The following is a 17860-nucleotide window of genomic DNA, read 5'->3' on the forward strand; positions in this document are numbered from 1 at the left end:
ACAGCAGCTTTCTGTTGCCCAGAGCCTACAGATGAGAACTAGCAGAAGAGCACATTGTTTGACTAAGGCCCAAGTTTTTGAAACTATCTTAATTCTTACATAATCCTGCTAGGGGAACAAACCTCCCTAAACAAGAAACTCTTATTTTCATCCAAGTTCCCCCAGAAGACTCAAGGTCCCCAAATTGTACAATTAATAAGTATTGATCAAGAATGTGCAGGGGCACCTGGGTGGCTCAGTCAGTTGAGCGACTGACTCTTGGTTTTGGCTCATGTCATGATTTCAGTCGAGATGGAGCCTCATGTTGGGCTCCATGCTCAGTGTGGAGTCTGAGATTCTCTCTCACTCTGTCCCTCCCCCTCCTCACCTGTGCACACTCTCTCTCTCTCTCTAAAATAAATAAATCTAAAAAAAAAAAATGTGCAAAAACTTCTCTCTTTTTTTAAAGATTTTATTTATTTATTTGACAGAGAGTGTGAGAGAGCACAAGCAGGGGGAATGTTAGAGGGAGAGGGAGAAGCAGGCTTCCCGCCAAGCAGGGGGCCCCATGTGGGGCTCTATCCCGGGATGCTGGGATCTCGTGACCTGGGCGGAAGGCAGACGCTTAACCGTCTGAGCCACCCAGGCGCCCCCAAAAACTTCTCTATAAGCATTCCAATCTAATAAAAATCCTAACTGGCTCTTTTTGATAACAGTTTCTAGGGTGGCCAGGACTAGGATATAGTTTTGTTTGTTTTTAAGATTTTATTTTTAAATCTCTATACCCAGTGTGGGGCTTGAACTCACAATCCAAGATCAAGAGTTGCATGCTCCACTGACAGCCAGCCAAACACCCCCGATTACCTCGTTTTAACCTTACCTCAACCCTAAGAGATAGGTAGTTTAGATTTTATCATCACTGTTTTACAATGGAGCAAATTAGAGAGGTTAAGCAGTTTGCCCAAGTTCACATGGTTTCCAACTGGTGGCACCAGAACTAGCTCTCAATCTTGTGACTTCCCTTCCAGTATCTTTCCATAAGACATGTTGCCTTTGAAGTCTGGTCAGTGCTTCATTGTATTCCTTTTCTTTTAACACAGACTCAAACAAAGGACTTTTTATTCCCTTCCCCAACCGGGAAATAAAGGATTCCCTAATGAGTACTTCTGCAACCCAGGGCAATGGTATACCAGATCAGAAATTAGACACTTGCCCGCTGGGAACACAGGTAATGTATTCACTTTCCTGTTGATCTGTTGACTAGTCAATGATTAATACTAACAATTCATTGACTTTCAATTATTTATGAAGGTCTAGGAGGACTTGTTTGATGAAGGCATTTTAGACCCTTTAAAAGGAAAGAAGGGCAGACAGGATGCAGAGGACCTCCTCCATTAATTTCAATCTCCCTTTTCCTCTCCCCTACTAGGCCATTATCGAAAGTGGTATATTTATACATACAACTTTTAGCACATTTTAGGCCAGGTATTATGGCTCTCAAACAGGGATACAACAGTTAGAGGTTTGGCTAGTTTTAAAATTTCTCCTCTCTACTCAATGTCTCCATCTCCTGTTGACTTACTCCTTACATTTTTCTCCCCTGGCTTTTTTTTTTTTTTTTTTTTTAGATTTATTTATTTATTTGAGAGAGAAAGAGAGCATGACCTGGCGGGGAGAGAGAGAGAGGAAGCAGACTCCCCGCTGAGCTTGGAGCCCCACGCAGGACCCTGAGATCATGATCTAAGCCGAAACTGAGAGCCGGAGGTTCAACCTACTGAGCCACCCAGGCGCCGCTATCTCTGACTTTTAATTACTGAATCTTAACATCTCAAGGGTGGCTTTCCCAAAGCTGCCTCTTCATTGGAACATAAAAGAAGAAAAGTTAAGGGGTAAAGATGGCATAGAAGTTGTGGGCATTGGGGAGGTAGAGATTGTGCAAGATGAGGCAAGAATTAAGAATGAGTTTTTAGGGACGCCTGGGTGGCCAGTCAGTTAAGCGTCTACCTTTGGCTCATGTCATGATCCCAGGGTCCTGGGATTAAGTCACTCAACAGGCTCCTTGCTCACTGGGGAGCCTGCTGCTCCCTCTGCCTGCTGCTCGCCCTGCTTGTGCTCTCTCTATCTCTGACAAATAAGTAAATAAATATCTAAAAAAAAAAAAAAAGAGGGACGCCTGGGTGGCTCAGTTGGTTAAGCGACTGCCTTCGGCTCAGGTCATGATCCTGGAGTCCCGGGATCGAGTCCCGCATCGGGCTCCCTGCTCGGCAGGGAGTCTGCTTCTCCCTCTGACCCTCCTCCCTCTCATGCTCTCTGTCTCTCATTCTCTCTGTCTCAAATAAATAAATAAAATCTTTAAAAAAAAAAATAAAAAAATAAAAAAAAAAAAAGAATAAGTTCTTAGTGAAAATATTGGTGGGAGGGGCATACAACCATTATATAAGACTCATTTGTATGAGTGAGTATGATGCAGGAAGCAGAACTACTTTATATTCAACTTCTCCTTTTGTCTGCATTTTTTTTTTTTGATAAATTATGAGCAATGAAATTCCTGAAAATAGCTAGAAGGAGAAAAAAAAGAATCAGGGTGCCTGGGTGGCTCAATTGGTTAAGCGACTGCCTTCAGCTCAGGTCATGATCCCGGAGTCCCGGGATCGAGTCCCACGTCGGGCTCCCTGCTCAGCAGGGAGTCTGCTTCTCCCTCTGACCCTACCCCCTCTTGGGCTCTCTCTCTCAAATAAATAAAATCTTAAAAAAAAAAAAAAAGAATGAAGGGCTCTGATTAATCCACATTTGGATTATCAACACTGTACTAGTAAAAAGTTAGTAAGATTTTTTTTTTTCAGTTTGAGTTTACAATACCTTCATCTTATAAAAAGACAGATTAGGGGGCGCCTGGAAAGCTCAGTTGTTAAGCGTCTGCCTTCGGCTTAGGTCATGGTCCCGGGGTCCTGGGATTGAGCCCAGCGTTGGGCTCCCTGCTCAGCGGGAAGCCTGCTTCTCCCTCTCCCTCTCCCCCCTGCTTGTGTTCCCTCTCTCTCTGTGTCTCTCTCTGTCAAACAAATAAAATCTTAAAAAAAAAAAAAAAGATTAATATTTAGTTGATTCCTTTGTTTTTGGATATTCTCTTTAGGTAACTTAGAAACTATCTCAATTACTATTTTAAAATAGTATTTGTTTTAAAGGAAATGTCTAGTAAGGTCACATCTGGATGCCCATCAACTCTCTTTTCCTAAACATTCAAACTTTTTTTCCTTTCAGGAAGTGGCAAGAAGGGAGATCCCAAGTAACAATCACCAGGAAGATGGTAAATATTTTGTTCAGGGAATATTTTTCTCCACACTAATCAGAGAAACCTAGAAGTGATGAGATTTGGGAGAAGATGGAGATGTCTCAGCCCTGGGGCCCTGTAGGGTCAACTAACTCTGCTTTTGTTGGGGGCTGCCCTGGATGCTTAGTGACCTGTGAGGCCTTTCTGATTGAAGAGTGAATATTCTGACTTCCTTTGTTCTTGACTTTTTTACTGGCTGGCTCTTCCTTGTTTCTTTTTCTTACCTTTCTTGCCCTCTTTTGGATTTATTATGTTTTTATTCATCCATTTTTTTCTCTCTACTGGTTTATTTATAAGTTATACACTGTTTCAATACTTTTATTATTATTATTCCCCAAACTACAATATGTGCCCTTAACTTATATAATTAAAAAATTAATCAATAACTTAACTCTTGTCTTGGATAATTTAAAGACCTTAAAGTACTTTACTCCTTTCAGTCTCTCCTGATTTAAATATTATTATTATAGATTTTAATTCTCTATATTTGTAAACCTACATGAAATTGTTCTTATACAGTCATTGTTCATCTAAATTTATCTTTGTAGGGACGCCTGGGTGGCTCAGTCGTTAAGTGTCTGCCTTCAGCTCAGGTCATGATCCTAGGGTCCTGGGATCGAGCCCCACATCGGGCTCCCTGCTCCGCGGGAAGCCTGCTTCTCCCTCTCCCACTCCCCCTGCTTGTGTTCCCTCTCTCGCTGTCTCTCTCTCTGTCAAATAAATAAATAAAATCTTTAAAATAAATAAATAAATAAAATAAATTTATCTTTGTATTTACCACTTTGTTCTTTTTTCATCCTAGATTTCCCTTCTGAGATCAGTTTTCTCTAGTTTATAGTATGTCTTTTAGAATTTCATTTAGTGTGGGTTTATTCTGTTGAAGTCTTTCAGTTTTTGTTTGTGTGAAAATGCCTCTATTCTACCATCATTCTTTTTTTTTTTTTTTTAAGATTTTATTCATTTATTTGATAGAGACACAGTGAGAGAGGGAACACAAGCAGGGGGAGTGGGAGAGGGAGAAGCAGGCTTCCCGGCGAGCAGGGAGCCCAATATGGGGCTTGATCCCAGGACCCTGGGATCATGACCTGAGCCGAAGGCAGACGCTTAACGACTGAGCCACCCAGGCGCCCCTCTACCATCATTCTTAAAGAGTATTTTGGCCAGGTATAAATTTCTAGGTTGGCAGTTATTTCTTTCAGAATATTGAAGGTATTCCACTGTATTCTTTTGTTTTTGCTTTTGAAAAGTCAGCTGGAGGTCTGTCACTCCTGCAAGGATAATCTGTCTTTTTTTCTCTGGCTGCTTTTAAGATTTTCCAATTGTCTTTGGTTTTCTTCAATTTTGGTATGATATGTGGATTTCTTTTTATTTATCCTGTTTGGTATTTATTACACTTGAATCTGTGAATTGTGTCTCATTAATTCTGGAAAGAGCTTCAAATATTGTTTGTGTCTTAGTCTTTCTATCTGTCCTTCTGGGACTCTTGATTAAAAAAATATATAGTAGAGATCTTTACTTTGTCCTCTTTCTCTTTTTCTCTTATTCTTTTATATTTTTGGGTGGGGGGGTTCTGATCTGCATTCTGGATAATTCCTTCTGACTCACCTTTCAGTTCACTAACATTTTCTTCAGCTGTGTCTAATCTGCTGGTAATCTTGTCTGCTGAGTTCTTAATTCCAATAGTTCTATTTCTCAATTCTCTAAGTTTTGTTCTTTTTCAAGTCTGCTGTGTCAGTTTTTATAAACAGAAAATTTCCAGCTTGTTTTATATTTCTTTATACATAGTAAACATAGCTGTTGCATAGGCTATATCTGTTAATTCCAGTATCTGAAGTTTATTGTCTTTTTTTCTACTCATACTTATGTTGTCTTGTTTCCTTTTTTGTTCCTTTGCTTTGGCTACCTTTGCTTTGGCTATTTGCTACATATTTGAAAAACTATTTATAGGAATTATTTAAAGCCTTACATAAAGGTATCTTTTCCAGATCAGATTTTCATTTGCTTCTACCAAGTACCTGGGACACTATCATTCTGGGATCACTTAAATCCAAGCTCAAAGCTTAAGGTTCCCCATTAATCCAGATGATACAAACCTGGATTACCAGTCAGTACAAGGGCTGGCTTACTTCCAGTTTACTTTTAGTCTGAAGGTTGCATTCTGCTTGGGGTTCCATCTTAATGTGTATGTGGGGAGAATGGGGGTGGGGGTAGGGATGGTTTGTCATAACTCCTTACTTTGGATGGATGTTGAACTTCTGTCCCTGTTATCCTAAAACTTCTGAGGGTAAATGTGACTTTCAGTGCTAGTCTTACCTATGTGTGTCCTTGCTATTTCCTAGATTTTGGCCTAGAAAATCCTCACCAGCTAACAAGCTCTTTGATTCTTTAAGAACATGTATCATCCCACTTTCTTAATGTCTTCAATAAGAGGCACAGTCTGAATTATCTAACCTCATCACTTGTTGTTAGAATCTTTTTGTTACATAAAAATCTTGTTCTACCTTTCCCTCACTGTGTAGGCTGGCCCTGGGTAAAACGTTGATATTCTGTAGGTCCTGTAGAGATAAAAAGGGCTTGATTCTGCTTTTTTTAAGTTAATGTGACTAACTCAGGTATGCTTCCTAAGGAAGACCTTTAAGCATATGAAACTCTGAAAACTCCAAAGAGCACAAAGAATTCTTCTACTTGCCCCACTCTGACACTCTTTAGAGACAACATACAGCTGTCTGAAAGAAATGCTTTATAGCTGGTTAGGGATTTTCATAGTTTTGGATTCCCTGCCATTTAATTGGCTTAGGATACTGGTTCCCAGTGTATGAACCTAGAACCTCTGAGTGGAGTTTGGGGGTGGGGGTGGGCTTAGCATTATTGTGAGGAGTCTATGAAATCATAAACCTACCAACTATTGTCTGTAGACTGAAGACATAAGATCACAACTCTTGTCATATGGGGTACACCAAAATTTTTATATGAAAACAGCATCTAGAAAAACTCTGATACTATAGTTTTAGGAGGAAATGCCTAGGGGATTAGGTTGACATGAAATTTATCTCCAGAATGTTAAAGAGTCTTTACTGTTTACACAGTGTCCAACATATTTTGTTGTTCTTCCATGTAAAAGTCCTTTTATCATTTTATGCTACTATTTATCAAAATTATAAACCATCTCTTCCTGAGAACTTTTTCTGGTAGGCAGAGGTATGTCTAGTGAACAGAGGTACCCTAACTGAGCCAAGAAGAATTCTCATTGTATTTTGTGTTTTCTTTTCCCCTTGGTGGTGGTTAGAATTTAGACACTACTCTCCTCGTCAGTCCACGGTCCGATCCCCAGAGAAGATGTCTCGAGAAGGCTACCGACTATCTTTTTTGAACAATAAGTCTTCAGGTTCTACTCCAGAAAAGGATTTGATACTAAAACCTGATACTTACCAGCTTACCCATGATGTCTCATTGGGTAAACGTCTGGATGTGGGTGATTCTAGCCAGATCCATCCCTTTCAGTTACCTTCAGATGTTGGTCTAGAAAATTATGATAGTCATTATTCTCACAATCTATCCCTGCACGGAAGTCTTGGAAAAAGGCCTCAGAGAAGCAAGAACTACCGAGAATATAGCATAAAGCCTTCAAATGACATGAAGGCTACCACATCTCATTCCTGTGGAGACTTACTGACTTCTCTGTCAAACCCTGACTCTGGCACCGGAAGGCTTTTGACGCTTAGTTCAGGTAATAGCTTCCTGTCAGTTTATAGGCCTTTTTCCTAGTCATGAGATAGAGGTATAACTGGAAACTTTGGAGTTAACATTTCTTAAATTGTATTAGCATTTCTTAAATTTGATTTTGGGGTATCAGTAGCCAGTGAAACCTCCAGAAATCTGCAGGATATGAGTTTAACATGATAGATACATTATTAAAGAAAACTTGTAGACATGTGAGCTTCATAACTATGTATTATTATAGCTAAATAGAATACCAGGACATATTTCTAGTTGTGTCTAGTCTTCTCTGGCTGCAGTCAGAGCAATATACTTCACATAGTACTTAACAGTGAAGACAGAAGAGATGTATGCTTGTTTGTTTTGTTTTGTTTTTTAAGATTTTATTTATTTATTTGACAGAGTGAGAGACAGCGAGAGCAGGAACACAAGCAGGGGGAGTGGGAGAGGGAGAAGCAGGCTTCCCGTGGAGCAGGGAGCCTGATGTGGGGCTCGATCCCAGGACCCTGGAATCGTGACCTGAGCCGAAGGCAAACGCTTAAAGACTGAGCCACCCAGGTGCCCCAGAAGAGATGCATGTTATTCTCCAGCCCCTGCTTACTGCTCTCATGTAGGATTGGAGTATGTGGACAGTTGGATTTAACCAGAGTTGGGATTTTGTCAGGTGGAGAGGGGGAAGGGAAAGGATCCATAGAGTTGAGGGTGTATAGTGGGGAGAGGTTATGATGACCATTGGACTCCAGGTGGGGTAAGGTTGAAGTGAGACAGGAGAGAGTTGAAAGGCAGGGTCATCTCCCAGCCTGTTTCCTTCACAGATCTGTATGCCACAACCCATTTCAACAGTGACCCTGCTCTGCTGGTAAATGTAGAGCAACAATTATCTACTAGTCTCAGTGACTTAACACCAGCACCTGGTTCTTTGCCAAACAACTCTGCCCTGGGAGACTCTCTACGGACACGGCTGTTGCCTACTGGGACCTCAGAACACAGAGAGAATCTGACCAAGAGGTCATTAAGCCCATCGAGGAGAGGATTCAAACGGAAGGACAATATCCCTGCCACCCTGAATCCAAAGATTGGTTTCAGAGATGCTACGGGAAGCGAGGCAAGTATTGGTTTGTTTGTGCTTGTGCGACAAACACATCAGATCCAAGACCACAATGGCATTCTGTTGAGGGTGGCAATGATTCTGACCAAGGGTACTACAAATTCAAAGGGATTTTTAGAGGCCAGTGGTTAATACTGCCAGGCCAAAGCCTGTGAGTCTTCTGCACTTAGGAAAGGCATTCCCTTTCTGCTGCATTTTCTCATTTCTGTCACAGTGAGAACATTCCCTAATCTACTTCCAGAGCATAAATTTTGTGGGGACTCTGATAATAAGAAGTGACAGAGTTTACCACAGCAGGGAATGCAGAAGTTGCCAGGGGCTCTGGGTTGGCTGAAGAGTGAACTCCGTAGCACTGATGTTTTTAATCTTAAAATCTTAAATCTTAAAATTATTCACAGTTGCGTTTTATAAACATATAAACATATTTCTCATATCTAAATGAATACAAAATAATTTTGAGTTTTACTGGACAGATGTACCTATACATTTTTCTATATAAGATTCTTACTAAATAAAAAGTATCTTTAGTAGTGGGTCCAACAATAACATTTAACATAACATTTAGGGACGCCTGGGTGGCTCAGTCGTTAAGCGTCTGCCTTTGGCTCAGGTCATGATCCCAGGGTCCTGGGATCGAGCCCTGTGTCTAGCTCCTTGCTCAGTGGGGAGTCTGCTTCTCCCTCTCCCTCTTCCCCTCCCCTCTGCCCATGTTCTCTCTCTCTCAAATAAATAAATAAAATCTTTAAAATGTTATAGAACATTTATGTTTATTCTATATTAACACGCTAAATATAAGCTTATGAGTAAAAGTTTTTTAAATACTCCCCAGGGGTGCCTGGGTGGCAAAGTCGGTTAAGCATCTGACTCTTGATTTCATCTCAGGTCATGATCTTGGGGTCATGGGATCAAGCCCCACATCAGGCTCCACGCTGAGCCTGGAGTGTGCTTGAGATTATCTCTCTCTCTGCCCCTCCCCTCGTGCTCTCTCTCTCTAAAATAAATCTTTTAAAATACAATACAATAAAATACTCCCCATTTTGGGGAGGTCTGGCTGGCTCAGTCAGTAGAGCATGCGACTATTGATCTCAGGGTCATGAGTTTGAGCATCATGTTGGGTATAGAGATTACTTAAACTAAAAATTAAAAAAAAAAAAATACTCCCCATTTTATGATGTCTAATATGTTTTTACAATGTTCTGCAAGTTTAATCTTTTTATACTACATAACTTAATATATTGAGCCATAGATGTAGGTGTCAAAACTTATTTAATGCTTTCTTCTAAAAATTCCTACTGAAAATTATAAGAGTATACTGTTATCTTTGAAATTATCCTTGAATAAACTATTTGCTTGGACATAAATAACATTCTATTCAAATCCAAACTGAAAGATGAACCCCCCCCTTTTTTTAATGTTAACACTTTAAATGTCCAGATTCTTACTTCCCATATTGTGTAAGAATGACAAATGGTTGGTGTTTTTTTTTTTTTTTTTTTTTTTTTCTTGAGCCTCTTTCTAGTGACCTGGGCAGTTTGCATGGTTTGCCAGGAAACCACAGTCCCCCGATCTCTGCCAGAACCTCCCATGTGGCCACTGTCCTCAGACAGCTTTTGGAGCTTGTGGATAAGCACTGGAATGGCTCTGGCTCTCTCCTTCTTAACAAGAAGTTTCTCGGTAAGTGAATGCATTCTCAGCTCCTGGAGAAGGCCTCAGACCTTGCTTCTGCTCTGTGTTCCTATAAAAGCCACTCAGTCCCCTTAACTTGCAAGGAAAAAATTGTTCCCATGATCACCAAAATTTGTCAGCGGCACAGTAATTGACAAATCTGCATTTTTCTTATAATCTTCCCTCGTGTACCAATTGTTTTGTCCCTTTTATGACCTTTTGGTAGTCTTTGGGTAAAATGTAGAGTGATGAGATATGTAAAATAGAGTGTGGTGGTGTTAATGATTATGAAAGGATTTTATGATCCTTGGGACAGTGCCAATAATAAATAGAATAAAAATTGGGTTTGATCATCAGAATTCTAAGATACCTGTTGAAATGTTATGATTTGAAAAACTTGAATGAATAAATGACTTGGACTCTTCTTAGGGCTTCTTTTTTAGGAACTTGGAGGAAAAATCGTACTGCAGATATTGCCCCCATGTGTTTATTTGTTGTTTAATGGAAAAAGAGTTCAAGGAGATCTTGGTGGTGGTAAACGTTTAGGAAAAACTGGAAACTTTAAAGTTGTTTGGGCTCAATTTTTTTTAATTTCTAAAGGGACACATAGAAAAAGTCTTAGTATAGTTTTCTTCCCACATTGACTCTTTGCTCTCATTTTTTAGGAAATTATCCTCAGGAGCCACTCATCAGTGACTAGAGAATAGCACAGGGCTATTGAGGGTCTACTCATGAAGGTCTACTGTTGTTTCTCCATAGAAGGCATGGGATAGAATTTCTTATCCATTATGAAACACCTCTTATAGACACTTTGTAAATTCTTGTAAAAAGGAAATATTAGATTACCATATTTATCCTACAGAGCTGGTAGTTATTGACTAGGAATTCTGTGCTTTAGCTTTTAAGATTGGCCCGTGTGCCCAACCTGAATTTTTGGCAGGTCCTGCCCGAGATTTACTTCTGACTTTGGTAGTCCCTGCTCCTTCCCAGCAGTGGTGTCACTCACATCCTGAAGATATGTCAAAAACCTTCCGCAGGAGAGAGATGGAACTGAAGGAAGCTGGGCATGTGGTCCCTAATGACATGGTATGCCTCTCTCATCTTCCTTTCCTACTCTTTCTTTACTAGAATAGGACAGAGCAGCAAAACTAGAACAGCTTTGTGCCATAAAGATCATCATCACCATGAACCTAGATGTTCGGGAACCAAAATACAGAGAAGTCAGTCAAGGCAAATCAGGAACGGAAAACTTGCCAGCATAGAAACAACTTGGAGGTTCTGCAGGGATGATTCCCTAATCCTAGCCCTATTCCAAAATTTCTGAAGAAAGACTTGGAGAAAGAAAAAAGAATGACCTTAGAATGAAAATACTTAGGTTCATATTTTCAAAGGTTATGGTTTAATTCCAATGAGGGAAGGCCGATATCTCTGGGATTGTCTTTCCTCCCTTCTGATGGAACAGAGAGCCCTGAAACAGGGGCCATTCCTGAGCATCAGGCTGCTGACTTTGGGAAAGGAAGAAGGGACTCATATCCTTAGGCTTTTTCCTTCTTTTCTTAACATAAGAGGATTTTCACACACCAACTTGAGTTTCTAGAAACTTTAGATAGGTGACTCAGAATTGCTGGCCACTTGTCAAAAGAAGCACTTGTCCTGCAAGAGTAGTGGATAACTCACAGGAAAGATTGCATCTCCTTGTGCTGTTTGTTTGCTGCACTTGAGCTATGTTTACCAATGAATTAAAATTCTAATGAGAAAGTCTGAGAGATGCTGACCTCCTTTTAGTTTATCACTAAACAGAGGAAAACGTCTTTCAGTCTTCTAAAAGCCCTCCACAGAATTTCAGATTCTTAATGTATTTGTATTTTGTTTTCTCATCTAAAGGAAAGTTTGAAGCAAAAACTGGTCAGAGTGCTAGAAGAAAACCTCATTTTGTCAGAAAAAATCAAGCAGTTGGAGGAAGGTGCTGCTACCTTAATTGTGAGTGGGCACCAGTCACACACCTATGGTGAGTTCAGGAAAGCAACATGTGGTGTCCCAAGACAACTGTTTGCTTATAGATGACCCCTTTAATAAGCTTCATCATCTAGAGGTCACATGGCTTCCTAAATGGAAACAATCATCTTGCCTCAGAGAGTTGTAATGCCAGTGGCTTGAGTTACCATATGAAGTTCTTTGTCAGTGTAAAGCAAGTACGGATGTTATTATTGTCATTATTTTTGAGATTGACACTTTCTGATTATAGCAGAAGATCAGGTTCTATGGGCACCTGGCTGGCTCAGTTGGTAGAGAGTGTGCCTCTTGAGCTCAGGATTGTAAGTTTGAGCCCCACATTGGGTGTAGAGATTACTTTTTTTTTTTTTTTTTTAAAGATTTTATTTATTTATTTGAGAGAGAGAGAATGAGAGAGAGCGAGTACATGAGAGGGGGGAGGGTCAGAGGGAGAAGCAGACTCCCCGCTGAGCAGGGAGCCCGATGCGGGACTCGATCCAGGGACTCCAGGATCATGACCTGAGCCGAAGGCAGTCACTTAACCAACTGAGCCACCCAGGCGCCCTACCTTTTTTTTTTTAAAGATTTTATTTATTTATTTGAGAAAGAGAGAGAGTGACAGATAGCAAGAGAGAGAGAGCACAAGCGGGGAGGAGAGGGAGAAGCAGGCTCCCCACTGAACAGGGAACCCGATGTGGGCTTGATCCCAAGACCCTGGGATCATGACCTGAGCCAAAGGCAGAAGCTTAACCGACTGAGCCACCCAGGTGCCCCACATGTAGAAATTACTTAAAATTTAAAAAAGATCATGTTCTTTATAGATAGTTTGAAAAATATAAGGAAAGTATAATCCCCATTACCTGCAATAACTGCCATTATTATTTTTGGTATATTTTCTTTCACCATATTCCTATACATATATTTTTAACTTAAAATTTGTGAGGGGCACCCAGCTGGCTCAGTCTGTAGAACTCTCGGTGTTGTGAGTTCTAGCCCCATGTTAGGTGTAGAGATTACTTAAAAATGAAATCTTTTAGGGATGCCTGGGTGGCTCAGTTGGTTAAGCATCTGATTCTTGATTTCAGCTCAGGTCGTGGTCTCTGGGTTGTGGGATTGAGCCCCACGTTGGGCTCTGTCCTCAGTGCGGAGTCTGCTTGTCCCTCTCCCTCTGCTTCTCTCCCTGCTCGTGCTCTCAATCTCTCTCTCAAATAAATAAATAAATAAAATCTTTAAAAAAAAAACTTTTAAAAAATAAATAAAATTTGTGACTTGATGTTTTATAAATAAATAACATACAACAAAATGCACATTTTAAGTTAGATGAGTTTTGACAAATATATATATTTTTAATTCCATCCCAATCAAAATACAGAACATTTCTTTTACCTCAGACCCTTGTGCAGTGAGTTTACCCTACTATCTATCCTAGGCAATCACCAATCCGATTTTTACATACTAATATTATTTATTTAATGGCAAACGCATTTCCTATAATATCACATGAATAATTCTAAAGAATTTCCAAACATTCAGTAGACTTGAAATGAAATGCTTAAATGAAGACCTGAGTAGAAATACTTCTCTGAAATTGTTTCTTCTTTTCTGTTGGAGCTGAGAGTCTTAATGTTCATTATGATAAATAATGCAGCTCTTTATGTACATAAATTTCAGACTATTTTCCTAGAAGACATTCCTAGAAGTAGAATTAGTAGCTCAAAAGATGTGGACATTTTTGAGGTTTTTGTTGCATATTGTCAAATCACTCCCAAGCAAGGTTATTTCAATTTACATTCACATCAGCAGTGCATGTATTTGAATGCCCTTTTCACTCCATCCTTGCCCACACTCCGGTTTTTTGTGTTTTTGTTTTTGTTTTTTTTACTTTTTTCCCATTGTGATAAGTGAAAAATAGCATACCATTGACATCTCGATTTGTACTACTTTATTATTAGCATAGTTTAGGCCAGTATTTTAGATAAAGTCTACCCTTGGCTTTAAACACCTAGCTCAGCACCCCTAAGCAAACATCATGGGCACTTGGATTTATATGAGAAAGTTGATTTGGAAGTCAGCACTGAATTTCCAGAAGAAACTCATCACTATCTGATTCTCACAATCCTGAATAATCAAGGCATCTCCCCTAAGCTACTCTGAAAATAGATGTTTGTTCACTAGATACCTACTTTGAATCAGCCACGAGGCCCAGTACTGTATTTTGGCTTACTGGTGATAAATAGAGCTGTTGCAGCTCTCTTTTCCTCCTAGAACCTTGCTACTCAAAGGGTGATCCATAGATCAGAAACATTAGCATCACCTGGGAGCTTGTTAGACATGTAGAATATTGGGCCTCACCTCAGACCTATTGAATCAATCTGTTTTTAACAAAATCCCCAGGTGATTTGTAAGCATATTAAAGTTTAAGAAGTACTGTTCTAGAAGACCGACTTCCTTAGGACCGGAGTTCCTGTGCTTTTACCTACTTCATTATTGCAAGCATCGGTAACATATTTGGGGAGCTAGGTATGAGTGTCTTGACTACAAATTCAGTTTCTGCAAGCACTCATTGAGTTATTACTATGTGCCTGACACAGTTCCAGATGTTTTCACAGATTCTATAAGGAGTGAAGTATCTACATTCACAAACTAAAATGGAGAATATAGAGAACCTAATATGTGTTGACTATGCTAAATGATGATTGAATCCTCACAACCGTGGTGGGGCAGGGTTATTAGCCCTAGTGAAACTCAGAAAAAATAAACTAATGCACAATATTAAATGGTTGAATTTTAATTCGGATCTCTCTGTTCCTAAGCCCCATATCTGCTGTCTCTAAGGGAGGGAATGGTAAATGGAGTGCGGAGATGGAGGCAGTGGGGCCCCCAGTTCTTTAAGATGGCCACCTGACTACTTAAGCTCTGCTCAAAGATAGTGGCTTGGAATCCTGTTCACACCTGGCTACTGTACCCTTTGTAGATGATCTTCTGCGCAAAAACCAACAGCTGAACATGCAGGTGGCTTGCCTGAACCAGGAGCTTGCCCAGCTGAAAAAGCTGGAGGAGACAGTGGCCCTTCTCCATGAAAGTCAGAGGTAAGAGAGGGCCTATCTAGCTGGCTTCTGGAAGCAGATATTTACTTTCCTTTATCAGCTTTGTCTTATTTGATAATATCTATATTCTTTTCAAATTAACTCCATTCTGTGTGTAAACCTCATGTATCTAGGTGTATCTGTGTGTAAACCTTCTGTATTCCAGGACACATGAGGGACTAAATGTCTTTGCTGGCATTGGTGGGTTACAGCACCTCAATAATAAGTAGTTTCTCACTAGATCCAACAGGACCCTTGTTTGAGTCAGCTAGCTTTTCTTGGTCACTACGTGCCCCTAAAATCAGCTGTCTGGCTCTTCTGGAAAATGCCTGCCTCCTAATGATCTCAGAAGAGACATCAAGCACTTAGGGAGAGTGACGGAAAGTCCCATGTATTTGTTCTCTTCAGAGGAGCTCAACAGCATCAGCCTCTTCAAAGAACGGCACCCTCAGGATGCCAGCTAGACAAATCAGAAGAAGCCTCAAGACTAGTGGTACATTTACAGAAGCTCTTGACATTTTGATTTGCAAAACACCTTCACTGTGAATTTGAATGAAGTTTAAATATAAGAACCCCATCCCCAAACCTTCATCCCCAAACTTTACTTCATGAATATCTAGTGAATTAGGATAGCTTCATGCTCAGAGAATTAGACCCAGACGCATTCTAGATGGCTTTTTTTAAAAAAACTTTTCATTATAATTATTTCAAACACAAAAGTAGAGGAAGTAGCATAAAGTCATCCTTCTCAAACTGGGGTATCGGAATCACCTGAAAAACTTACTGAAATGCAGATTGCTGGGCCAGAGTTTCTGACTCAGGAGGTCTGATGAGGACAGAGAATTTGCATTTCCAATAAGTTTCCAGGTGATGCTGTTGTTGCTGATTTGGGGACCACATTTTGAGAACATTAGGGTATATCTCTTTAGGTGATGTACAGTCAAATTGCTATATTTTAAAGTAACTTGAAATAATTCTTCTGTGTGTTGTTAAACCATCAATTCAATATACAGCCTCAATTTGTTTCATTTTGCTTTTGATTCATAAGGAATTTAATTGTTCTTATTTAATCTTGTTTTATAATTATGTAAAACATTTAAATGGCCCCAAAGTCAAATCTACAAGATGTTATCTTATTCAGACAAATATAAAAAACATAATGTTGTTTTAACATTTTATCTTAGAAATCAGTTTACAGTAGTATATAGAGTTAGTTCTCCTTCCTTCTTATAACTGCATAGGACTGCAACTGTGTTTGTTTGTCTTCTATTGGTGGACATTTAGGTGGACAGTGTTTTGCTGTTATAAATAGTGTTGCAATGAACAGAATTGTGCATGCATTTTTTTTTTTTTTGGTTAGTCTCTGATAGCTTTTAATATTACATGGTAATACAGAGTCCAAGAATGCAGTCATGACTAGCACCAATTAGTTAATTAGGATAAATTAGATGAAGTAGAAGTTAAGATTTGGGGATAGAAATTGGAGGCCTGGTCAGGAGCCAGTCTTCCAGTACTTACTTCTACTTACCTCATCATGAAAGTGCTTTGGAAAGAATAGAACAATCACTATAAAAAACGTGGACTATGTTATTTGCTACAGTCAGTCTGGAACATAAACAACTGTGATGAAGAAAGAAACTGTCAGCCTGCTTTTAAAATAACCCACTCATAAATCGGTCAGTTCTTTCTATTTAAAGATGTTACTTCATTTTACATTTGTCTTTAGTAAACATTTCAGGTCTGAATAGCATCTACTTTGCTTTTATGATTTCATGACTGTCTTTTTCGCCCATGCCTCAGATCCCTGGTGGTAACTAATGAGTATCTGCTGCAGCAGCTGAATAAAGAGCAAAAAGGTTATTCTGGGAAAGCACTCCTGCCTCCTGAGAAGAGTCATCATTTGGGGAGATCGTCACCCTTTGGGAAAAGCACGCTGTCTTCCTCCTCACCAGTGGCACATGACACGGGTCAGTATCTAATACAGAGTGTCTCAGACTCTGTTCCAGAGCCTAGTTTATGGAGCTAGCACTGAGCACCTTCTCTGCAGCTTCCCCTCTCAGCCTCGGGGGGGCTCTCGGTGTCATTGCCACTAGTATGGTGGTATTTACTCACAAGATTAAGAAAAAATCTTATTCTGATTACATTGTATTGGTCCTTTTTATTTCTTTTTTTATCTCCTCCCATCGAGTCATTCTTTCTCCCTGCCCGTAGAAATAGTTGGCACTTAATCCTAGGCATCATGTCACATAGAAACATTTGGCTGAAAATGTTGAAAAGGAAAAAAAATCAGATATTTTTCTGAGTGTCACTTGAAACTATGTAGTAGAAGGGTAAAAGTAGAAGGTTAAAAAAGAACATCAATGACCAGGTGTGTTTTATGTTAGAACAAATTTCAGAGACTCTGTATTGATTGGTTCATCAAGCATGTTTTGAGTTTCCTCCCCATAGTGAAAAGGTGACACTGTCTGGTTTCAGCTTAGGAGCAGCCAACAGTTTAGTTGAGAAAAGCAAAACTCATGTGATGGTATTTGATATTGGTACCAAACAGGTCTAAATACAAGCCCAAAGATGCCCTGGAGAGAGAAAAAGAGAGGGAGAGAGAGAGAGGCAAAGGAAAGAATTCCCACTCTGGGAATTGGAGAAGGCATCAATGAGGACTTGTCATATGAGTGGAAGTTTGCACAATTACAATGGTAACAGATAGAGGGGGCACACAGAGTCTCCCAGACCAAGAATGCAGAGTAGAAGAGTCTGGAGCCCCTGGAGGGATTGCAGGGCACAGAAGATGTGGGTCATGATGCTGGGAGAATATATAACCAGGGGACCTGTCCTAGCCTGAGAGGTATGGTGTCAGGAAATGTCTGCTAAAGAAATGATCTTTTTTTAATTTTATTGTTATTTATGTTAAGGAATCTCTGTGCCCAATGTGGGGCTCAAACTTTTGACCCCAAGATCAAGAGTCACACGCTGTTCGAACTGAGCTCA

At 39.9% G+C, this 17860-nt stretch overlaps 1 protein-coding gene across 1 annotated transcript in view; it reads left to right on the forward strand.

Moving 5' to 3' along the window:
• Positions 1-17199, forward strand: part of LRRC36 (leucine rich repeat containing 36) — a 43953-nt gene extending 26754 nt beyond the window's left edge. The window contains exons 6-14 of the mRNA XM_032424533.1: positions 1080-1207; positions 3238-3283; positions 6594-7034; positions 7840-8129; positions 9641-9806; positions 10738-10883; positions 11682-11805; positions 14764-14878; positions 16676-17199. Of these exons, the coding sequence (XP_032280424.1) occupies positions 1080-1207; positions 3238-3283; positions 6594-7034; positions 7840-8129; positions 9641-9806; positions 10738-10883; positions 11682-11805; positions 14764-14878; positions 16676-16901 (1682 nt within the window). The 3' untranslated portion in view covers positions 16902-17199. The remainder of the gene's footprint in view (positions 1-1079; positions 1208-3237; positions 3284-6593; positions 7035-7839; positions 8130-9640; positions 9807-10737; positions 10884-11681; positions 11806-14763; positions 14879-16675) is intronic.
• Positions 17200-17860: the final 661 nt, after the last annotated feature.

Source organism: Phoca vitulina, unplaced genomic scaffold (assembly GCF_004348235.1).
Source record: "Phoca vitulina isolate PV1807 unplaced genomic scaffold, GSC_HSeal_1.0 scaffold30, whole genome shotgun sequence".
NCBI classification, from domain to species: domain Eukaryota; kingdom Metazoa; phylum Chordata; class Mammalia; order Carnivora; family Phocidae; genus Phoca; species Phoca vitulina.